This window comes from Sciurus carolinensis, chromosome 2, assembly GCF_902686445.1.
Source record: "Sciurus carolinensis chromosome 2, mSciCar1.2, whole genome shotgun sequence".
Taxonomy (NCBI): Eukaryota; Metazoa; Chordata; class Mammalia; order Rodentia; family Sciuridae; genus Sciurus; species Sciurus carolinensis.
Genome location: NC_062214.1, coordinates 58,753,817 through 58,778,488, shown reverse-complemented (window position 1 = coordinate 58,778,488; position 24,672 = coordinate 58,753,817). Strand labels below are relative to the sequence as shown.

Here is a 24,672-nt window from a genome sequence, read left to right as displayed (position 1 = left end):
GGCCCAGGCTGCTGGGGCTCACCTGGCCGGGCTCTGCAGGTGCTCCTCACGCCGGCAGGTGCTTCCAGGTGCTGACGAAGGCTGTGGGAATGAGTGAGTAGGGCACGGTGGTAATGCAGTTCCACGTGTCCGAAGTAGGGTCATAGCAGTCTAGGGTCTTACACCTCTGGGTCCCAAAGTAGCCCCCGACCACGTAGAGCTTGTTTCCTGAAGCCAGGGCGTGGCAGGACATACGCTTGGCGGTCATGTCCCCGATCCGTGTCCACTGGTTGGTCTCACAGTCGAAGCGGTAGGCTGAGGCAGCTGTGAATTCTGTGTCACCTCCCATGATGAAGATCTGGCTGCCCAGGACAGCAGCAGCTGTGTACCGCCAAGGTTGGGGACACTCAGCCTTGATCGTCCACCGGTTTTCTGGGGGGTCATAGCACTGGACTTTGGATACCATGTCCCGGTGGATGCTGGTCCCCCCGAAAACAAAAAGTTTCAGCTTGGCACTCACCACTGCAGCATTGCTGACGCCATCCCGCAGTGGGGCCACCATCGTCCACTTGTTGGATCCAGGGTCATATTTCTCCACTTGCTTCAGGGAGACTGAAGGTGAGGCTGGGAAGACGCCTGCCAAGGACGTGTGTCCCCCTACCACGTAGAGACAGTTCTCCAGCTCGGCTGAGCCATGGCCAAAGCGGGCGATCAGCATGGGCGCTGCCTTGGACCACTCCTCGTGGACAGTGTCATACACCCATACGTCTTTGGAGACCCCATTCTCTGAGCCCCTGCCTCCAGTCACATAGACCTTGCAGCCAATTGCAGAGGCACTGAACTCCTTTCGGGGGCTGGGCAGGTCTGCCTTGGGGATGATCTCCTTGGCCTTGTGGTCCACCTGGTAGATCTTGTCGCACATGAAGGTCTGGCCCCCCAGGATGAGCAGCGTGTGACCTGCCTTGCGCGGCCGGGCGCAAGGGCTGGTGACCACCCCATCATTCTGCAGGATCTTGGTCTTGCAGTGGAGGGCCTCATCTATGATGAGTTTGGTGCGTTCGTCCGCCATGAGGAGGGCCTCGCCGGAGACAGCCTCCTTCAGGCAATCGGATGGCAGCAGGGCCAGCCGCACACTGCGCAAGAGCTCAGGCAGGTGGGCCTTCCGCTCCTCCAGGTCGTGCTTCACCCACTGGAGGATGGCCTCAAAGACTACCCGCTCATCCTCGGTCTCCAGCTCATCGCTGGAGATGAGGTCCAGCAGCGTGTCCTTGGACAGGCTGTTGAAGTCCTCGCTCTGCCGCACAGTCTCAAAGTGCACCAGGCACATTCGCCAGGAGAACTCGTACAGCCGGCGGCACTGGTGGGCGTCCGACAGCAGCATCATGCCCAGGCAGTTGGAGGGGAAGAGGTTCTTCTCCAGGAACTCGGCGGCAGCGTCCCGCACATCGTGGAACTGTAGCATGTCGCCCGCCTCCAGCAGTGACTCCGCATTTTCTTCGTTGATGACGATGCGGGAGGAGTAGGCAAAGTCCAGCAGCAGCTCCAGCACTTCGGGGTGCAGGTTGTCCTGGAAGTTGACCGTGTCATCCCGGCTCTCCCGCAGGCCGTGACTGAACATGGCCTCGAAGTAGCGGCTGGAGGCAGCCAACACAGCGCGGTGGCAGGGGAAGGCACGGTCGCCTGCCCAGAGTGTGACGTCGGTGAACATGCGATGCTTGCGCAGCGTGTTGAGGTGGGCCAGCACGCAGTCCGGGTGGGAAGCCTTGTGGAAGAGGGTGATGTTCATGGAGCCTGTACTGCTCCGTGACTTGCGGGTCTCATGGACGCTGACCGACATGGTCCGCCAACCTGCAGTGGAAAAGACAGGTGAGAGAGGCCCCTCCTGCCTACAACCCCTCTTGGTGGCTCATCCATCAGCCCCCGGCACCACACACCTTGTCCTCTCCTTCCCCTCAAGTCTGCTCTGCTCTGACAAACCATCCCCACTCCCTCAGTCACATCTCCAAGAACAACAGGCACAAGGGCTGGGTCTCCCTCTGCCCTGCAGAAACTTGTTTGTTCCCCAGTTGGAAACACTCTGGGACACATATTTGGGCTGAAGATGAGCCATCCCTGGGGCAAGCTCCAGCTGGGGCTGCCTCTCGTAGTGAAGAACACATGCAAGATGGCGCCCTGATTTGTGCAGACAGAGGCCAAGGCAGCACTGAGTAGCATGTGCCCTGATCACACTGCATGCTCAGAACAGTCCTTAGGGGAAGAATCTCTTGTGACCCCCGTTACATAGTGGGAGCAGTCCAGGCTCAGAGAGGCAGAGCAGCTATGCCAGAATCCAGGGCCAGGATTCCCATGCAGGCTGTCCACTTCTGAGGCCCCATCGTTATTCTCAATTAGCCCATAGAGGCTCTGATTCCTGCAGGGTTTGCCATGGGGGACTTTTTAAATATGTTCCCTAGGACCTGTGAGCACCAAGCAGAGCCTTCCATACCACCCCTTACTCCTGGCAGGCCCTTCCTGTGCTGATCTCCAAACAGTAGTAGCAAACACCCCCTTCTCCCCGAATGTTCAGCATGGACGTGGGGTCTGCAGAGACTGCTGTGCCTAGTTGGGATGAGTGAGGGTTTGAGGTGAGGCCTGCTCACCAGAGGCTCACCAGTGACTTACTCTGGAGAGCAAGACAATGGCCCAGGATGACAGTAAGACACCATCAACACCAAAGCAGCCATAATGCCCAAAGATTCCTCACCCTCCAGAAAACCACAGAATCCTGGCCACCAAGGGTGTGTCAACTGCCTCCTGTTCTGCTAGGCCCAACAACTGTGCAACTGGACTGGCGGAGGTTCACCACCTGCTTCAATTTGGAGGATTCAAAGCACTTTGGCTTTGATCCAAACGCAATTGAATTTGAATTTGGGAAATTTCCAAAGCATTTTAAAGTCCATCAAGACCCAATTTAGTGTTGTGAAAGGAAGATTTCACCAACAGACTGCAAAAATCACATGCCTCAAGAAAACGCAGCCAAGAAGCCAATCACATTGCAGCGCCCTGACCCCAAAGCCTGTGCTGCCCTCCTTCTACTAGCAGTGAAGGGGACAACGATGTTTCTTCTTCATTTTTAATTCTCAAAAGTTAGATAACTCCCCGTGCCCCCACCCCAAGTTAATTTTCTACTTAACTATAATCTGGTAAAGGAAGGAAATGATTTCATGCTTCAATGAAGTTGTAAATTAGTGTTAAACTGCGTTTTTCTCTCTCCTCCCTTAGCAAAGAACCAGAAAAGTCACAAACTAATGTGATCAGAGCTGCCTGGGTGAGGTCCCTGCTCCTGCTCTTGCTGCTTAGGCCCCCGAGCTCCAAGCCGACCTTGGGCCAGGGTCCTGCCACAGACACTATTGTGTGAACCTGCATACCCGAGGTCATGAAGTTCGCCAGCCTGGGAGTGCAGGTGAGGATGCTATCAGGCTGTGTACAGGGATCTCTTCTCTACCAACCACCCTGGGGTACCTCTTCCCTTCTCTGTACCTGTCTTTCCTTTCATAAAGTAAAATCCCCATCTGGCTCAGGTCTCCATGATTCACTCGCTGAGTCCCTGAAGCTGGGGCCCTGGGACAGGAAGTCATGAAGGCTGAGAGGCTGTGCTGACCAGTCAGCTGGAGGCTTTGTCAAGGCCCCCAACCCATGGGAATTGCCCAATATGAATTGTGGACCCTGTAACACGTTTCCCCAAAGCTTGCTGTGATTGCTAAATCCTCGTTCCAACTTCCACTCCCTCAATCACTGGACGCTTTCTCCAATGTGGCCATTCACCCAGAAACTCTGTCCTGTCCCTCTTCACCCCACAACACTGTGCCAGGCCATTTTATGAAGCAAGCATTACCTCTGATTTGTAGACCACATTGGAGGGTGGGGGAAGGCCAGGAGGCAGGCTCAGAGCCAAGGACTAAAAAGGACTCTGGTTCAGGACCCTGGAACTCTCAGGCTCAAGCCCTCTTCCACCCAAGGGTGGGTGGGTGCCACCAGTTATACACAAGGCCTGACCCAGACTGGCTGGTGAGGAGAGAGTACTTGCTTTCCCCACAGCCACATGGACAATATACCCCAAGCCCACAGATGGAGGCCTGAGGGGTTTTCTGGTGTGGGCGGTGCCCTCATGTGCAGTAGCCCCTCCCTCATCCCCTCAAGGATCCCAGGTCTATGCCTCTAGGCAGGGGCGGCATGGCCTCCACTCTGGGTATTGTGTTCACAGGGCATTGGTGAGGACATCCAGGTAGAGACTCCATCTGAAGGGGTTACAGGTAAGCTCGAAGGACTGAGAAAGTGCTGAAAGTGCTTAAATCCCAACAAAGCAGACACAACTGCCCTGAGAAGGCCATAAAGCAGTGATCTCTTCAGAGCCATGGCTGAGTGGGCAGCTCAGGGCCCCAGAGATGACTAGTGTCTTGCTAAACTTACCCACGAATGCCTGTCTGATGATGAAGACACCAACAACTCTCATGTGCACCAGAGCAGGTTGCTGCTTCCCACCAGCTGCCATCCTGGGGGTCCCTTTGTACCCAGAGCAGCAGAGGCACCTGCCTGGCTGTTTCTCAGCTTCCCACCTCCTTTGGACAGCACCTGTCTCTAAGCCGGTCTCCCAGTGACAGTAGCCACTGGCTTGCCACATCCCAAGTGAGGCACTTAGACCCAATTTTCAGATGAGGGATGCTGAGACCCACACACATTCCAGGCCTGTTACTTGGTATTGTCTCTCTGGCTGCACAGAAGGCCCAGCAAAGAGGGAACCATGTGCAGTGCTTACTGGTGTGCCCCAACACCCGGCATGGGACAGCAGTCCCTCAATTTGATGGACTGGACCCATCTGTCCCTCTCTGTCGGGGAAACAGTCCTGAGACACATTCAGCACACTAAACTCACTTCACGTAACATCCAACCTGACTGCTCCCCAGTTGCTATCTAGATCCAGAGGAAAGGAAGAAGATCGAAGTGGCGGTGAATGCTGCCCAGGTGGCTGCAACCATGTGTGCATGAGGGACACTGGCTGTGTGTCACTGGGCCAGCACAACACTCCCTTCCTCCTTGTGCTGACACCTGGCCGTTCTCTGGGAGCCAGCCGCCTTCACCCTCCGTGCCCACTCCAGGATGGGCATTTGGCCCTAAATGGCTCAAGAGGCACATTCAGCCAGGCTTGGCCAGTGAGACTGCACCAATCTCCCAGTGGGGATGACCTAACAGCACGGATGGGCCTGAAGACTATCCTAAGAAGTATACAGAATTTTAGGAGTGACACAGGCTCTTTCTCCAGGACTGCTCACTGGACTCTGGACCAGGGCTGGGAGCAAGGCGGATGATGGCCTTGCTGCTGCCTGCCCGTGACGGAAGGCTGCACCGAAGGAGGACAGCAGAGCCCCTCATTTCTGCAGGACTTGAAGCCAGGCTACTGCTAGATTGCCCCTCTCTGTTGAGCTCAGTCACTTGCCACCATGAGTCCTGAATGGGACTAGGACTCACAGGGAAATCAGTGCCCTGAATCGGTTATCAGAGGCTGCTTGCCTTGGTAAGGGGTCTTCCTGTGTATGTCCCTCTGTTCTTTTCACCTCCAGGGACCTCGCCCTGGCTCTGAGGAGAATGGACTTAGGAATTATTTTCAATCATTTGAGATCTGTATGTTCAGTACCGTTATGTCCCGAGCCTCTGCCACAAGAGAGCAAAGTAAAGCAGAGGTAGCAGGTGGGTGGGCATCCAAGAGGTAAGCAGCAGCCCTGTGTGACCCTCTCAGCAGCCTCCCTATCTTTAGGGGCCACCAGCAATAAAATACTTTTACACTACAAACATGTCAGAGTGGTTCTGATTAACTAAGCGTCACCCTACGGTTTGATGAATTGAAGGCACAAAGTGTAAGTGCATAACATATTGCAATGCCACAGACCAGCAATTCATCATCCTGCTGAGAGGGACTGATCACCTGGACAATGCCACTCCCATACTCTGCCTGGCAGTCCCTACCTGCAAAGAAACTATTAAAATGCACCAAATGACAATATAGGCAGCTTTCTCCTTTCTCTTAGCATCCTTGGAATGTTAATCAAGTGCATACGGAAACAAAGTAACCCGAATGAAGGAGGAAAAAAAGTAACCAAGGGGGTAAGATTTTCGGAAGAAGAGGCCTTTAAAGCTGCTACAAGGGTACTGCTCTCTGTGAGGCCTGACTCCACTGGACACAGCACCAACACCTCACCTCCCTCCACCCTAGGAGTCAGCAAGCTGGGCTGAGTCTGTCATTCTTCACTGGAGGCCAGGGTTGGAGAGAAGCTCCCTGCTCTGCTTTTGGGAGGCTCCGGCCTGTGGATAGATCATGGTCATCTTAAGAGCTCAGGGCTGACCTATATGGCTCTTTGGTACAAGGTGGAAAAGGGGGCTGCCCTCTTCTCAACAGTGTGGCAGTCTTTGAGTCCAGACATAATCCTCAGAGAGGAGCAAGCAGCTGGGCCTCAGCTCACACCAGGCTGGGTGCTCTGGTGCAGTGAACGTATGTCACAGTAGTTCATGTCCAACTACAGGAGCCAGCACTGAGAGCAGGGCAAAGCGCCCTGCCCTTCCTGGTCCCAGGTGAGCACTGGGGGAGCCAGGATTCCAACAGTGATTTCATAGAAACGTGAAACCACAAGAACTGGGCCCTGCATAGGCCCATTTCCATCATTCCCATTTTTTTGTTGTTTTGCGATTCTGGGATTTTAATCTTGGGCCTTGAGCATGCTAGGCAAGCACTTTACCACCAGCTATATCACAAGCCCTTCTTATTTTGAGACAAGGTATCTGGTTGCCCAGGCTGGCCTCTGCCATCCTCCTGCTGCAGCCCCCTGAGTAGCTAGGATTACAGATGTGCACCTGGCTCCAGTGTTCCATTTTAATGATAGGAAAACTGAGGCTCAAAGCCACACTCCTGAAAATCTGGGCTGACTGCATATGCTAAACTAATCACAGCAGGGGGAGGGAAGATAACAGAATGATAGATGTCTCCCCTCCCATTTCCCTTGAGAGCCACTGCCCTGCCAGCCCCCTCTCCGATGGCTGGTGCTGCAGGCCAGTGCGCAACCAGCAGCTGGGCTAGGTGGTCTTCTGCCTCCCTGGAGTTCAGAGAGGCTGTGCCCACATCAACCACACAGAAGGGCAGTACCCGAAGAGGGGGCTCTGGAGGAGCCCTTGTGAAATCAACTCCAGGAGCAGAGACGCAGCTGGGTGGGGGGCCAATCCAGCCTTGAGAGCGGGGTCCCTCGCCCCAAGCACTCATTCCCCTTTCTTTCGGTTTTAATCACGTAAGAGACACCAGCAGTTGTATGTGAGGGCTGGCCACTTGGTTCTTGCCATAAGTTTCCTGAATTCCATGTGCCACCTGCCAGGCACAGGAGATGGGGGTGGCCTGCACTCAGGCTGGGGTGGGAGCACAGGACGGAGTGAGTAAGCAAATGAGTGCACAGGACATTCTTACTTCCTGTGTGTGTGGACAGAATCAAACGGCAATGGTCTACCGAGGGACATAAGGGTGGGCTCGCCTAGGCCCTGTACGTGGATGTGTAAGTTGATACTCGAGAGCCAGAGCCGGCAGGGGAAAGGAGGGTTCCAGGCAGAGGACTAGAAAGTGCAAAGGTTGGATGAGGCTGGCCCTTCAGGAAAGAGAGGCCAAGACAGGCAAGGGAGAGATCGTGTGGGCCAGTGAGGCAGACACATCTCCCACTCCAAGGCGGGCTCTAAGCCCCTGCCTTGAGCCCGTGCAGTTTCTGGGACTGCTACTGGGAACAGGGTGACACTGCCCGTGCCTTCAGAGGCGGGCGGCCTCCACTTCCTGCCTCTTGTAATGCTCATTCAAGGGGCAGCCAACCAAGCTGAAGGAAGCCTGACCACCCTGAGGTGGCAGCGCTGAGGAAGCTTGTGCCTGCCCCGTGGGCAGGAGCTGCCCAGTCTTTCCTGCTGTTCTGGCCACCTGAGCTCAGGAGTCAGACATGTGAGTAAGGAATTCATCTTGGACAGTCCAGCAGCAGCAGATGCAAGATGGAGAACAGAGAACCCCAGCTGGCAGCTGGAACTGGAGTCCCAGACATCTGACCTCACTGACCACAATGGTCACAGGCCACTATATAAAGAGAAACACACACATACGGTGTGCAGTAGTGGGGACTGAACCCAGGGTCTCACATGTACTAGGCAAATGTTCTTATCACAGTCATGACCCTAGCCCAGGTCACCCCGTCTAAATATCTGAGATAAATCCTAATTAAGCATCTGCTGGATACCAGACTGTGCTGAGCGCTAAAAGAACAAAAATTAAGATCTCTGGGCAATACAAAACACACATGGGTACTGGGAGAGGGGTGAAAGAGCAAGTACTTTGGAGCTGTTCTCTCAGGGTAGTCTGCCCCAGTTGCAATGAAATAACCATAAGAAAGCGCTGAAGGAAGGTCAAAGTTTCTCAATGCTAGTAGTTAGGAACAGGGATCCTGAAGACAGCTCAGCCATTACTGTGCAAACTTACGTAAGTTAATTCACCTCTCTGAGCCTATTTTCCTCATGATAAAGTGATGATTAAAAAAGCAGCTACTTTACAGAGTTGTTGTGAGAACTGGCTGGGATGTCACCTGGAAAGCACTGAGAGCAGCATTGGCATAGCATGCTTACCAGGCCAAGCTGCTTTACTGCCACTGTCATTACACTGCGCCAAGTACAGAACAGAATAGAAACTACCAATTTACTCTTTCCCCAACCTCCTCTTTGGATAAGGGGGTTTCACTGTACATTTTTTAAGTTGATTTTTTTAATCAGTATGCATTATTTTTATAATTAATAAAAATTCTGAAGGTTTCTGTCAAGCCTGTCAAATCTGGGTTACCCCCAAAACTGCACTGATAAAGGACTGAAGGACCACTAAGTACCATCACCGTGTAGGTCGAGGCACTGCAACAACACTCCCAGGTGAGGATTTCCACCTGTGGCTCCTGCCCTGCCTTGCCCCAGGGTCCAGCTCAGGAAGCCCGTAGGGCACAGGGGCATCCATCCTTTCAATTTTCCAATGGACGGCAAACTCAGCACCCTTACTAAGCACACGAATCTCACTGTTAATTGAAAGTAAAATGAATGACCACTGTATCTGAATCGGAGCCACAGAACATTCTAGTGAATTATCAGATCATGAGTCCTTTCCCCAGATGTTTCTGCCTTTCAAAGGCCTGCAAAAAGGCCAAACTACAAAAACCCTTCATATAAATGTATACGTGTACATATATATATTTTTAAAAAACTGTCTGGGATTGGAAATGGAGTTCAGTGGTGAAGCTTGTGCTTAGTAGGCATAAGGCACTGACTTTGATCCCCAGCACCCAAACCAAAACTGTGCACACCCTGTTTTTTATTTAAAAAGCAGTTGATCAGAACTATTTATGCATTCCATTTTGTGTGCATTTATTTATTTTGGTTTTGAGCTTTTTATTATGGGAAGAGTTTCAGGTAGGAAAGTCACAAGAATAATATTACAACAAGCCTTTGGGGTCCAGTGGTTAGTCGGCCCTGCCCTGGGCCCCACGCCTTCTGTACAGGGCTGTACTAGAAGGAAGGGTGGGTCTAGAATGGAGGGACTATCGCTACACTGTGTAGTAATAGTCAGGTTTCCTCATCAGGGGTACCCCAGAGGTCCCTGAATCAAACAGCTCCCTGTGAAGGGTGGGATGGCAGGCCACCACCCACACCTGAGCTCACTGGCACAAGGTAGGATCACACTCTCACCCCCAGTCATGCACAGGGGGACAACCTGGTCTCCACCTGCTGCTCTGAGGACCACATCAACAGTGTCACAGCACCCTCAAACCTGCAACTCCCAACACAGGGCCCATGTGGGCAAGGAACCACAGGACGGGCATGTGGCCCCTGACTGCCTACAGCCAAAGCTGCAGGGAGGGAGGACAGTTTGAGTTTCAGTGCAGCACCCACTGCAGCCTTTTCACTTACTGCGGCCCATGTTAAGCACACTGGTGAAGGGGCAGCCCCAGTAGCTCCTGTGATCGATGGCCACATTCCAGGCTGACTGCAGCCATGGTGGTCAGGGAGTCGGAGCTACTATTACAAGTTGGTGGACATTATTGAGATTGATGCCTTCCTTGCTATCCTGAAGATTCAGCTGCACACTGTGCTCGGCCTGACCCAGGGCAGCAGCTCTGTCTTGCCAAAGGCGGCACAGAACAGGAGGTGAGGGGTCAAGGCCTGTGAAACCTGGTGAAAGATGAAGCAACACTTGCTGCAAGAATCAGCAGGTCGGGAGAGAATTCTGGTCAGGCGGGGAGTCAAGGCATGACTGCCATTGTACCTAATACCACACTGAGCATTTCACATATCAGAATTAATCCTGACAACTGAGGACAATATGGCCATGACTGTCTTAGAGTAAGTGAGGTTACACTGCAGCAACAAACAACTCCCCAGACGGTGCAGTGGCTTCACAGGACAGAGATTTATTTCTTACTCATACCATGTTTTGTGCTTGTGGTGAGCGTTCATCTCATCACTGTCACTCCTAGGAACCCAGATGACAGAGCTGCCACCATGTCACTGATCACTGTGCCAAAGACAGAAAGGGGGGCTCTGGAAAGCACAGCACTGACGATTAAATGCTGACCTGGAAGGATACTGCTTCTGCTCACAACTCACCTGCCAAAACCAGTCACACAACTCCACAGGCCTACGAAAGAGTCATAAGGCGCAATCCTACCATATACCCTGCTGTTTCTGCAATTCACAGATAAAAACAACAGCTCAGAGGTTAATGATAATGAAGAACTTTGTGTGGTAACTAATCTAATCCGTACCACAGCCTTAGTGCAGTTGTATCTGCACTTTAAAGGTTAGGAAACTGGACAGAGATGTTAGGAAATTTGCCACAAACCCCATATGGAGTGGTGGGCAGAGCCCAGGACTCTGGCTCACATCTGTTCCTACAACACTGCACAGCCCAATGTCACAAAAGTGGGGAAGGGGTGGCATCTGAATCCATATCTGATTCACTCTTTCCCCTCCACCACAGGGGACAGAGGAGAAGGCCCACAGAAGTTTACCATCTGCTTCTGGTGCCAGGATGATTTTCTCTCCATCTACCCCAAGGAGCAGTCTCTCACCCCAGCCACAGCAAAACCTTGAGGCAGATCTAGGCCTGCACCCCAAGACATCCAGTGCAGGTAAGAATTCACTTCTCTAGATTGGGGGTGTAGCTCGGTCGTAGAGCACTTGCCTATCATGAGCACCGGGGTTTAATCCCCAACACTGCAAAAATAATTTTTAAAAAAAGAATTCACTTCTCTCCTGAGCAACAATGGGTCCAGTGGGAAGCAGACTCCCAAGTCATTTTGTGTTCTGTGTTCAGATCTTGAGCGAGAAAGTCCACCTTAAGGAAGGAGCCAGGAACTGTCTGGCTACTTTGAAGGCACCATATGGATTTGGCCAGCTCCTCATCAACATATTTTTTTTTTTTTTTAAGAAAAGCTGTCTGGCAAGGAGAGAAGCCAGTCAGCAGAATCTTCCCACGGGAGCAACTGAGTGAGCCGCACACCAGCCCAGGGCAGAGGCAGACGAAGTCACAACGGTCAGTGCCCTTCTGCTCAGAGTGACAGCTCCGCAGACCAAGGCAGGAGGCCAAGATGAACTCAGGAGCTCAATTTGTTGTCTTTTACTGAAAAGACAACACAACAGTAATGAGAAAGATATAACGGATATAAATCCAAGGCCCATGCCCTTACATAAGCACTTGCAAAGAGGTGCAAGGGATGAGAGGTGATAGATGGAGGTACTGCCCTTAGTGGGGACAGAGATTAGTTCCTGAGGGACAAAAGAATCTTATGCCAAGCCACATTTAAACATCTCCAACAAAGGAATTTCTCCCATCTGGAAAGAGAGGTACAGGCCCCTCCATATCCATCAGGGTGTACAGCAAGTGCCACCCACCCTCTCCAGGTCACATCCCGCTCCCATCAGCTCAGCAGGGCTGCTGGACTGACTGTCCCGTCCCCCAGAGCTGGGAATCATCTGCCAGCCCAGCTATGTGGGTCTAGGCAGAAGCAGAGCCAATAAAAGGGACACCACTGCTCCAGGCACAGAAGCGACAAGAACCCAGCACTTGGGCTCTCCCATCTGGTGAAATAGCTTGCTTTCTTTCATGTAACCAGAGCAAGTCAGAGGGAAACAGAGGGACAGCAAGCACAGTCCCCTTCAAAGCAAACAGGGCATCCCAAGGGGGTTCCTCCCTCTTCATCAGGACTGCCCAGCCCTCCACAAATGGGCGATCTCTCCTGCTGTCTAGTGCCACAGATGGAGCCATTAAAAGCACACTGGCCTAGATATCACTTTCAATGAGCTGCCTGGAGTGACAGTCTTGGAAAAACAACGAACAAATCAGAAAAAGCAGAAAAAACAAGAGTAAAGCGCCAGCTGTTTGCTAGCCACAGAGCTCCTCCTGGCCTCCAGAAGCTCTGTTCCTCCCCAGCTTGTCGCTGGCGAGAATGAGCATGATTCTCAGTTCCTAAAGCCCACATAAGCACCTTCTCTCCCTATGAAGAGAGAAGACAGTAAGAGGGAGGCAGAGCCCTTGTGTTGGGAACCTTACGTACCCTTTTACCCAATCTTCTCAACTTCCGAAGACGTGTGGGGCCTCTGCAAGGCATCACTGGCCCGATGATACAGATGTGCCAACCGAGGTGCCCAGAAGATAAGCAACCTGCACACATTCATGGTTTGGCAGGAGTCGGTGCTCAAGGTCACGTCAATCTGGGACTCTTGTGTCCCAGCACACCCACCTCTGTGCTGAGACCCGTGCCACATACTAACATTCTCTGTGCTTCAGTTTCTTCATCTGTAAAATGGGCATGAAAACTACACCAACCACAAAGGACTGCTGAACTAAATGGGTAAATTGAAGGTAGAAAGCTAGACACAAGGCCTGAGCCTTGGTTCCAGCTTTGCAGGGACTTATAGTAACATAGTAACTCTCAGACTGCTCAATCTCAGGATCTTTTTACAATGTAAAAACGATTGAGGACACCAAGGTACTTTTGTTTATGTGTTTTTACATATTGATATTTACCATATTCAAAATTAAAACTGAGAAAATGTATTTGTTAATTAAAAAAATTAGAATTGGGCTGGGGGATGGAGATTAGTGGTGGAGTCCCTGCCTAGCATACACACACCCATGGTTCCATCCCTAGAAGAAGGAAGGATCAACCCATTATATGTTGTGTTAGTCAGCTTTCCGTGGCTGTGACATAATACCTGAGAAAAACAACTTAAAGGAAAGATTTGGGCTCATGGTTTCTGCTTATGGTTAGTTGGTTCTGCTATTTCTAAGCCTGTGGCAAGCAGAACATCACAGGAGGGAGCATGGAGGAAAGCTGCTCACCCTATGATGGCCAGAAAGAGAAGGTGGTGTCCAGGACAAAGTATCCCTTCAAAGTGACCCCAGTGACCCATCTCTTCCAGTAGGTCCTACTTTACCTTTAGTGGATAAAGTTTCCACCACCTCCCAATAGCTCCACTAGTTGGGGACCAAGCCTTCAACATATGAGCCTTTAGGGGATATTTCAGATTCAAATTATAACGTATTAACATAAATAAGAGTCTTTTTCATAAATCAATTTTCAAAAAAAATTTTGAGAGAGTAGTAACTGGATTCTCATATCTGCTTTTGTACTTGATCTGCTGAATTGTTTTGATTATAGGCTACAAAGCCCAGTCTCCCACGGCTAGGTGGCTAGATAAGGCAGTAGATTTTAAGAGTCTTTTCAGATCACTGTGGACACAATTCTGTGATATACTACACTAAGACCTGACAAGCGGTAGCTTCTTAAAGGCTTGTTGCAATGTGGAACCTGAGCCCCTGTCAATGAACTTTTGTACTCTGACATTCTCCTCCGCTGGCCTGTCCTGCACTTTGAATGGATTGTTTACCCAAGCATGAGTTTGTCACACAGTGCATGGGTCATTTGGAAAATGCTAGTGCAGAGTTATGCACCCAGAAGAAAATGAGAAAAAAAGGGAAATATTATCTCAGAATTACTGTGAAAATAGTTTTGACCTGTGGACCCTCCAAACAATCTCATTTTGAGGTCACTGCACAGCAGAACTCTCTTAACCTTCACATTAACCACACCTTCTTTTAAGAACTTAGAGCAAGAAACTTCTGTGGAAGTGTGGGGGCCTGCCTGCATGGGGCCCTCCATCCTCCCCTCCCCCAGTTTGTACTACTACATAGCAAGCTGCCAGGGGATTCACCACCTTTTAACTCACAACTGGCCATCTGCCTTCTAAAACGCTGGACCCCCCTCTGCTCTCCATTCACTAGCAGAAGCCTTCCTCTTCCATGTACCACCTTGATCTCCTCCAAAACAACAGAACTTGGTGGTTTGCAGAGGACAGGGCCTTGGGCAGCAAAAGTACAGGGGTGTGCATGTGCTGCCAAGCTCGGGCATCACGGTTGATGATTCTAGGTCTCTTGAAATTACATATGTATGTATATTTATAGCAAATACATGGGTACCCATAAATAGCCACTCGCCCATGTACACTTTTAACATATTGCTCAGACACCATTAAACCTTCCTTCATGGGACTGTCCGTGAAGTCTGGGCCTTCTTTGCTGGTCCTACCTTTATTGCTGCAGGCTGGGTTAGCCTAGGGCCCCTGTCCCCCATGTCTCCCCACTTCCACCAATCCAGGACCAAATGGTTACTTGACTACCCTCCTGCTCAAAAGCCTAAAAGGAAGCTTGGCATCTGAACCTCATTCAATCGGTTGCCCCTATTCCAGCTCCACTGCCCACCCTAGTCCCTCTCCCTCCATAATCCTTCTCATGGACTTTAACATTTGTTCATCAGGTACATGGCTGTGTACATAGCAGATGCTCAAAAAATTAAGGCAACAAGTAATTTCTAGGCACCTACTATGCCAGGCCTACAGGTGCAAGGGATGTAGTAATAATAAAGCACCCCTGTCTTATCCCTGGAAGTACCATTCTAATACCCTTTGTTTCTTTGCTACATGCAGGATTGTCACATTTCTCCCACTGTTGGCCAGCATTCTTTAAACCTTCAGGTTGCTGTGTATTGTGCTCTTATCTATATTCGCAACTCCTCAAGGACATATTCTGTGTCATATTAGATGTTCACATTAGATGCTCAATAAATTCAATGAAATGGAAAATGGATTAACCACAACATCTATTGGAATAAAAATGAAAATGATCCAGAGATCTGTTAAACCTATGTAAAAGGTCCCCAGTGTCTAGCATTTGAGGTAAGACTGACGTGTTTCATATGTAAACATTTTAAATGCTAGACGGGGAAGAGCCACCCTCAACCCTGTTCTGGATAGCGGTCCATAAATCACACAAATTGGAGATACCAATCTTAACCAGCCTAGCACGATGGTTGGCTGCTAAGTGTCTCTAGTTTCAATGCTAGCACCTGTAAAACCAGCCTGTGATATTTATATTTCCTGAGTCTTAGTTTTCTCATCTGGGAAAAGGTAGTATAAATAACTATCCTTACCTCAAGGTACTGTCCTAAAAATTAAATGAGAGAAAAGATGTCAAGAATTAATTAGCACAAAGGGGCACACAAAATTCACTCAATTCATAAGAGCTGTTATTAATGTTGTTGGTGCTGATGCATCCCATCAGCAGAATTCCTAGATGACCCCTGATCTCCATTCGGGGTCTTAGTCCTATAAACACGTTGCCCTATATGGCAAAGGGACTTGCAAATGCGATTTATCTTTGCTACAGACATAATTTATGCTGTTACCTATCAGGTAACCTGAAGAGAGGGTGACTATTTGGGTGAGTGCAACCTAGTCCATGAGCCTTTAAAGGAAATTTTCTCCTGCTGGTCATAGAGTGGAAGTCAGGTTTTTGAAGCAGGGCAGGATTTGAAGCCTCTCTGCAGGGTGGAAGATGGAAGGGGCAGGTGGCAACGGAGGGAGCTGAGATCAGCACTGGGTTACAGCCAACAAGGAAACAGGAGTTCAGCCCTAAGACCACACAGAACCCAACTTTGCCAACAACCAGAAAGGGTTCAGACACAGGATCTCCCCCAGAGCCTCAGGATGAGAGCCCAGTCCATTCGACGCCTTTATTTTGGACTTGTGAGACCTGAAGCAGATAACCTAGCTGAGCTAACCCAGACTTCCGGCCTGCAGAACCACGCACTGATAAATACGTTTAAGCTGCTAAACTTGTGGTGACTTGTCATGTTGCCACAGAAACTAATACTAAGCCCCTATTATCCTTGGGGGATACGTCCCCCAACCCGCAACAGGTGCCTGGAAACTTAAATAGTACTGAATACTACAGATACTATGTTCTTTCCTATACATACAACCTATGATAGAAGTTCAATTTATAAGTAAGGCATAAGAAGAAATCAATGACCAATAAAACAGAATAAGATATACTGTAACAAAAGTTATTTAAAACTTATTATTTTTAGAATTTTCCATTTAATATTCTCAGACTGCAATTCACCACGGATAAGTGAAACTGTGGAAAGCGGAAGTGCAGATAAGGGGGGACTACTGTACAGGCCCACCTAGCCTCAAGCCACATGCACATGTTTTAAAAGCATATCAGGTGCTCACCCGAAAGGTTCTGGGAAAACTTAAAATGTTCTGAGTTCTTCATTTGCTGGATATGTGAGGTTTGAGTGAGGAGGCCGTCTAATTTATCTCTGGCATTTAGCATAGAGGGCAGCATATAATAGGTTCTCAAAAATTCCATTCAATAAAGTTTCAACTTCCTGGACTGTTAGGAACAACATGGCTTCACCAGACTGGCTTCACTGCTGCATGTGCAGCCAATTATGAGGTAGGTATTCATGTGCAATTATCTAGGCCAACCCCAGCAAAGTCCTCTTTTTTGCCCAGAAGAAAACTGCAGACACTGGAAACTGCTGAGGATGCTGCCCAGCAACCAGGGTAGCTGTCTGTCCACATGCAAAGCTGTCTTGCTTTACCCAACCAAGTTACCACTCGGTAGGGGGATCTGCCTTGGCCCATGGTAGGCCCCAAGGGCTTAGTTGGCCAGGCGAACCCTGACATTTTCCATGTAATTGTACCTTACACTAAAATGTCCTGGATGAAATGATAAAAATAGCAACTGCAATTTCCTGCAACACAGATATCCCAGAGAGTCCCAGTGCCTAAAAGGAAACCTGGCAATCCAAGCATTCTCCAACTCAGTGAAACACCTGCCTGCAAGCTGTGCTCAGGATAGTAGGGTCCACTGGTCCCCCCCACCTCCAGGGCACTCCAGCCATCCTTCCCCTTACTAGCCAAAGTACACATGAGGAGGCCTCCCTTCCAGAGGCCTATGGAGGCCCTACTGTCCCCCTGGCTACCTCTATCCTCCCCAAGGTGAGCTGGTTGGGATAACAGGAGTCTCCTCTGGGGCTCAGTTCTGAGTCGTCCCTAGGGCAACAGGGGAATTGCAGCCAAACTGGATGTTGCTTCTCCAAGGGTGGGAGCAAGCCCACTTGGGAAATGACAGGGGAGCCTGACTCAGTGCTGCTAGGCAGTAATGAATTCCCCTGGGGGCTTGGACTATGACCCCACCATCCCTTGACTCCTCCGTCACAGTGTCCTAGATCTGCCTTTCCTTCCCCTTCAGTCTCTACAGCTTTTTCCTGTCCCCCTTCTGTCTCCAAATCAAGTACAAGGTTCTTTTGGTAAATATTCTGCTTGTTTTGAAGCTTCCTGTTACAGGAAAACAGACAAAGACCCCCAAAGTAATATACATGGAAATTAACAAAGTTTTGGAGCTGTGGCCTTTGGCCTCTGTCAACAAGCAATCAGAGCTCAGTCTGTGGTGGCCAATAACCCTTTCAGAACCTTTTCATGGACTGGTGAGGGAACTTTCTCTGTCCTGCTGGCTCATTTCTTCATTCCTACAGGTAAGGCAGGAGGCAGCTCACTCACTGGCCAGGCCTCTGTGAGGTGCTCTGGAGCCTAGCCAAACTTTTCTCATGACAGGTAAGTTTCTTTTCATCTCACCTAAAGCCATCTCTGCTTACCGTACGCAAAGTCATCCCAGGCCCTCCCCTGGATACACTGCTGTTTAGAAACCCTGAATTCACTCAGATGTTACAGCTTTCAGGGACTTGGCCTTCACTAGTAAAAGCCATACCTCCTTGTGTTTGCAGAGCTTGTGAGCATACAAAGAATTTCCAGGAATGTTTTCCCATGCACAGGACACAGCAGCTAGCAGGGGGCAGGGCTGGGCAGGGATTAAAGGGCCTCATTTCACAGATGCACACACAGGGCCACGAGCTCTGCTCAATCCCCAGCTGAGGCCAGGAGACCAATAGGAGGCAGAACTAGCCCTGGCTAAATGTTGATCCTTTGGAAAAAAACAGAGGCGGATTAGAATCAAAAGAGAAAGCCTGAATACACTGGATCAATTTTTTTTTAAAGGAATGAAATTTGCTTCATCATGTTAACTAAATGTGAATAATATCAAGGATGGGTGAAAATGTGAAGAAATAAAACCAAGTCTTTCTGCAAGGCATTTGACTTTAACGGTGGAAATTTAAAACAGCCTCACTTTTTTCATAAACATGCAGTGTCAAGGATGTTCAAGACTTCATTGATTTGGGTCTTCAGGCAAGACCCAAAAGTATCTCATTAGGAGACAACGGGATGAAACATGGTGGTCTGGTCACAGTGTGGAACATTATGTGCCCATGAAAAGAGCAAAGCTTCTCCAAACACTGAGTGATAGAAGTTGTAGAGTACTGAGTAGGATCCAAATAATAGAAAATCAAAATCCACATACAATCTATATCTGTGGATACATACCAGGGAGGGAGATGTACTTTCATACCATGTTTTGTTATTTTCCCCTTACATTGTTCATTTATAAAAAGAAAATATTGGTGTGCTAATTAAAAACTAAACAATAAGACCATTTTAAAGCACAATATTTTCCTTAGTCTCCTTAAGCATCAGAAGACCACAAGATGTCATGGTTGCAGCCTTTCCCTCTGCCTTAGCCACGCCCCTCTCCAGCCTGTGCCATCCCAGTCCTGACACTCTCAGATCTTCCCATGGCTAGCTCAAACACCACCCCACCGAAGCCTTCCTGGACCCCCTCATCCAAGTGGTTCCTCCTCACCTTGATCCTTTCTCTCACACCTCCTGTCCACACCCACCCCCAGCCATTCCTGCAGCTGCATTTATTTTGCCTGTTATCTGTCTCCCCCAGTTGAACAGGGGGAATAGTTGAGAAGGGTGGGGCTTCATCTTGTTCTCTGCTGAATTCCAGCACCTGGCAGAAAACTGATGGCCAAAAGTATTCACTGGTCATACTGGTACAGAGACTAACGATGATCCACTTTCTCACCTCTCCAACGCAGAAACCAAGGCAGACTCATGAATGCCACTCACTCCAGCACTGTGCCATGATCACTGACTGCCTGTGTACCTTTCTCCCTTATTTCTGAGACTGTCAATTGATAACTGAGGCATTTACAGGTCAAGGGACTTGCTGACCAAGGACTCACAGGCCCAGCTATGAAGGAGAATGTAAACTCTGGATGCTGGATGCAACTGCCATGGTTTTATAGAAAAAGCCCCCTGGCCCTCACTTCTGCCCAGAAAATCAACCTGGCCAACTGCAAACCTGGCAGGCAGTTCATCTTGAGGTTTCCACTAGGAAAGCTTCTCTTATCTTAATTAGGAAATTAATTCCACTTGGTCTAGATTGATCTGCAGTCGGACCCTCCTTGGGGGTTCAAGATGAATAGGCAAAGAACAAGCAAGGCTTCTTTGTTTCCCTCCCTCCTATCTCTGCACCCTACTTCCACATGGCTGCCAGGCAAAGGCGTTGATCTTGTGGAGGTGGGGAGTGACGCACAGTGTGAATGTGGTCCTGAGGAGGGCGGGCAGCGCAACAGCTCTCCCATGGCCTGCTCAGTGGGAGGAGCCATCCAACAGGTCTTGCAGGTGCCTCCTTGGCAAAGGCTGGCACTCAGCTCCTCCTTCTGTCCCCCCGGTCTCCCTCATAATCCAGGGACACTCTGACCATCTCTCTTCTAGGAGGTGGCCCTGGTTCTGTACCCAGGGGCCATCCCACAGGCTAGGTGTCACCCCATCTGTTACTGAGCAGGGGTCACCCAGGGCACTCCTCTATTTGTTGCCCAGCTCCCTGACAGGACCAGTCAGAGACTGTGAGGAATGAGTCATCAGCATGGCACCTTCCTTTAAGCCCAAGCCTGCTCCCCTTGGGCCCAGACTGGTACTTCCTGACCCAGTCTTCTGGCTTCCCCAGTCTCCTCACCCTGGGCACACACAGGTCCCAAACTCTGAAGGAGTGGGCAAGGAGTGGGAAGCTCTGTCCCTCTGGAGATACTGGGAAAGCCCGACTCAGTCTCCAGTCATCGAGATGAGAAAGGAAACTAGGAGCTTAGCTACTGCACTCTTCTCATTCTATAGGTAGAAAAATTAGGGCCCAGAGAGACAAAGTAACTTGTCCAAAGCTCACAGTACCCATCAGAGGCAGAGCTGGAACCAGAATCTACCCAGCTCCTGTTTTCTAACATGATTCCTCTGCACTCCACTTGCTACCTCTCAAACTCTTCCTGCCTGTGAGGGCTGAGCACACAATCCAAAATGCATAAAGCTTTTGACATCAGAGCTTGCAATAATCTTTGAGATATCATAGTAAAACATTTCATAGAAATACTACATGGACAAGCAATGCCCATTTTGCAGAAGGGCAAACTGAGGCCCACAAAAGTAAGGGAACCTGCAGAGCCACACAGCCAGGTAGGGCAGGGCAGATGGGACTCCCAACACTTAAGTGCTCTTTCTGCCAACAGATTCCAGGTCTGAGGGATCCAATGGTGGGATTAAGAGGTGCAGCTAACCTCAGGCCTTGGCTGCTGAAACAGGGATAGACCAAGTGAGCCTCAGGCAGATTGTACCCAACACAACGGTGGGGGAAAGAACGAACGATTGGGAAGATCTTTGTGCATTTGCAGAAAACATGGTGCACTTTCCCAGTTAAATTGGATTTCTGAGACCACAGAGTGGCCACTTTTAAAAAACGGGTCAATAAGCCACATGTGTTTACCCTTTATCATCCAAAAGGGTACTGAAACACGGGTTGGCAGGGAAGGTTTAGCAGGAAGAAAGAGGTGGGAGAAGGAGTGGAGAGGCAGCTGGGACTCGAGAAAGGGCTGCAAGCCAGCACCCAGCCTTAGTCTGTGCCCAGGGAATAGGGTGAGGGGAAAGGGAGCTGGGTATGACCAATGTCCACTTAGTGCCAGACTATTCTAGAGGAGTCCACACGGTGAGACCATTAATCTTCACAATATCCCAGGAGAGGTCAGTGAGGCCCAATGAGGTTATGGAATTCAGTCACAGACACACAGAAGCATTGGAGCCCCAGTCTGAGTCCATTGCCTGTACTCCTTCCACTGTCGCTGTAATAAGGGACTTATAGTGAGCTCTCCCATCCCTGAAGCCCTTCTCTGTCCTTCTAACCCGCCCCCCCCAGCTCCTAATGGCCCTTGAGGGACCTGCAGTCAGTCTGGTGAGGTAGTGGCTTAAAGCCACTGGTATTGGCTTTTGCTACCTTTAGAACTGGTATGATGCTGGTGCTGCCCAGGGGAGGTGGTCCAGAAAAGGGGCTGAAACCTGCAGAGGGGACTGGGTGGCTTCTTATCACCAGGGGGCAGATGCAGATGAAGTCCTGCTGGGATGGTGTGACTAAAAGCTGTGGATACATAAGCTCTCCCTCTTCCTGCCACTCCTTCCACTTGTCCCAACTAAGTGTTCCTGGCTGGGAAAATGCTTCAACAGCCCTGACCAGGCAATTCAATTAGGAAATTTACCACATTAGATGAAAACCAGCATTTCAATCAGTCAATTCATTTGTCTAGTCACTCTATTTGCTTGTTCCTGCTCTGACTGCCTCCTATGGCCAAGCCACACCCACATTACCTTATGATGCAGGACTAAGGGCTCAGGCAATCGGCAGGTCTTTAGGGTCAGGGGGTAGTTCTCTCAGGACACCTCAGGAAGAGAGGGTGCATCCAGAAGCCACTCAGCCTCCTGTGAATTTGGACTACTGCTGGTGCAGAGCAGTAGTCCAAATTCCCAGGAACCTCTCACCTGCATTCTCTCTGACCTCATCTGTGCACTAATCTGACATCAACATGAACTGGCTCAGGGAGAAGGGTGGGTGAGTGGTAGGAGAGTGGAATCTGGGCTGAGACAAGTCTTTCCTATGTCTGTCCAGGCATCCTCTCTCCAGGAGGCCTTTGTCACCTGCACCCTTCCTGTATCCCCTCGCTCCCCTTTCTGCCTTTATCACTGGGGTTCTCTGCACTGTGATGGTCAGGGCCCCTGACACACATGCCAGCACCCTCTCATCTAGGAGGTCCCTGAAGGCAGGGTCCCGGTTCAAGTCTGATGAAACAATGAATGTAATAATAAATGAAGGAATGAATGACTAAAACCACCCACTAAATAACGTACTTACTCTTCCTATACTGGGAAGAACCAAGCCTGCTTTCACTGCAGACCATGCAGTCTGGCTCAGGGTAATTTCTTTCTTTTCTTCCTGGTCTCCTTTCCCGACACTGGGTGCCCGCAGGTTTAAGATGCCATTAAGGGCATCAGGCTACAAAAGCCGCCTCCAATGTGAAGCGTGCAATGTGCCCACAGCTTTTGTCTCTGCACCACACACATAAATTCAGCTGCAGCCTAGACCCAGGAAGAAGGTTCACTCTTCCATTTCTCTCTACTCTCCTTTTAGCAACCTCCCAGGAGCCACTTCCTGACAAATGAATCAAAACTGAAATAGTTGTGGGGCCTGGGAAAAGTCGACTCTGTCTGCCTCCATAGGAATAGCTTGGAAACCCAGGATTCACTCCAAGGGTTGGGAGGACCTTGTGTCCTACTCCTCCCAGCCCCCAACTGCAATCCTTTACCAACATCACCCAGAAATCCTAACAGCACACCAAGGCCCACTGAGCATCAGTTCCACCTATGAAAGGGGAGTCAGAGTCCCAGGGAACCAAAGGCCTGAATCTCAAGTCACAGTAGTCCTTGTGCCACTGGCAACTTCCCTCCCTCCCTGACCCACCAATAAGCTAGAGTAAAACCAAATGACCCAGACACCTGACATATTTTGCCCTGTCTCACCAGGGAGGGCCAGAGCCAGGTAAGCCTTCCCCAAGGGAGGGCACTGGGGGTTCAGCAGGACTCGAGAATGTCCAGATTAAAGGGAAGGGGCCTGGAACCTCAACCTACTTCCTTTGACCAGGTCTCTATGGAAATTATTCTTACCTCAAAGACAGTGGCAATGAACTTTAGGGTGGTTGAAGCAGCAGCACAAAAAAAAGTGTCTGGTGCCCCTGGGAACACGATTCTCCAAAGGAAAAACTGCTAGAACAACTATGAAGGAGAAAAGGAAGTGGGAGCACGGTCCAACATCGGAGGAGTCCTGGGGCCAGGGAAAGATGCGGGAAGAGAAAACAGGCTATAAACTTGCTCTGGAGCTACCAGGCTGACCACCACCTAGGTGGGCAGGTGGGTGTGATTTCGGGAATATTACCATTTCTCCCCATCTTACCAAACGCCTAAAGAGAAACGAAGGACCCTGTCAGGTGGGACACACATGGCCTGGGGCAAAAGGGCGGTAGGCTCAAGGGCGCGGCTGGTGTAGACATTTCAATCCTTGTTTAACCCTTCGGCCCTCGCTGGACTCCAGGCAGGCCCAAGTAAGCGGGGTCTTCGCTTCGCCAGGGCGCAGAGCTCTGCCGCTCATATCCTTAAAGACAAGCAACCTCCTCTTTCCAGGATCAATAGTAATTTTTTTAAAAAGAGTGTGTGCGGACTCAATGAATCAACCACTCCCAGGGGGAAAAGTAGCAGCTCCCGCGCGCAACATCCATTTGCAAAACAATTCATTCTCTCGCCCAGGGCTCTTAGCAAATACCCTCGCGGAGTCCCCAGGCACGGACGCGGCGAGAGGACCCCGGGCTGGGGGTTGGGGTGGCTGAGTGCTGCCTCCCTCCCCCACATTGTCCCCGAACCCAGTGGCCCGAAACCCCACGGTAGCCGGGGAGGATCCGGGACCCCAGCCCCTCCGCGCTCCTCCTGGGACGCACGGCCTCGCGAAGGCTCACTTTGCCCGCGACTCCACGAATTGGGTCCCGGCCCGTGGGAGGTGACAAGTCCCCGGCGCGGTGGCCGGAGTGCGGACGCAAGCCGGTCGGAGGACGGCGCCCCCAGCCTGCCTCGGTCCAGCCCAGGCACTCACCTCTCCGGGCACTGCCGCACGCCGTGCTCAGAGACCCCTGGCCGCCCGCGCGAGCTCTGCAGCCGCTGCCGCCGCTTCCCCCGACCGGCTCCCCACGGCCCCGAACGAGCCCGCCGCTGTACAGCCGAGGCACCGCCAACAAACTAGTTTCTCCGGCCTTCCCGCCCCGCCTCCCGGCCCGAAGCGTAACAGCCAATCAGAGGTAGCGCCTCTGTGACGGATGGGCGTCCGAACCCATAGTGCAGCCTCACGAGGAGAAAGAGGTGGGCGTCCAGACCGCGCCGGTACCGCGGGGAGGCGGGGCAGGGCGAGGAAAAGGACTTCGACCAGATTCTTAAAGGGACAGGCGT

The 24,672-nt window shown here is 50.7% G+C and overlaps 1 protein-coding gene across 1 annotated transcript in view; it reads right to left on the bottom strand.

Moving 5' to 3' along the window:
- Positions 1-24,445, bottom strand: part of Klhl25 (kelch like family member 25) — a 31,171-nt gene extending 6,726 nt beyond the window's left edge. The window contains exons 1-2 of the mRNA XM_047542291.1: positions 24,323-24,445; positions 23-1,827 (exon numbers count right to left, since the gene is read on the bottom strand). Coding sequence (XP_047398247.1) covers positions 47-1,816 — 1,770 coding nt within the window. The 5' untranslated portion in view covers positions 1,817-1,827; positions 24,323-24,445 and the 3' untranslated portion in view covers positions 23-46. The remainder of the gene's footprint in view (positions 1-22; positions 1,828-24,322) is intronic.
- Between the last annotated feature and the right edge of the window lie 227 nt (positions 24,446-24,672).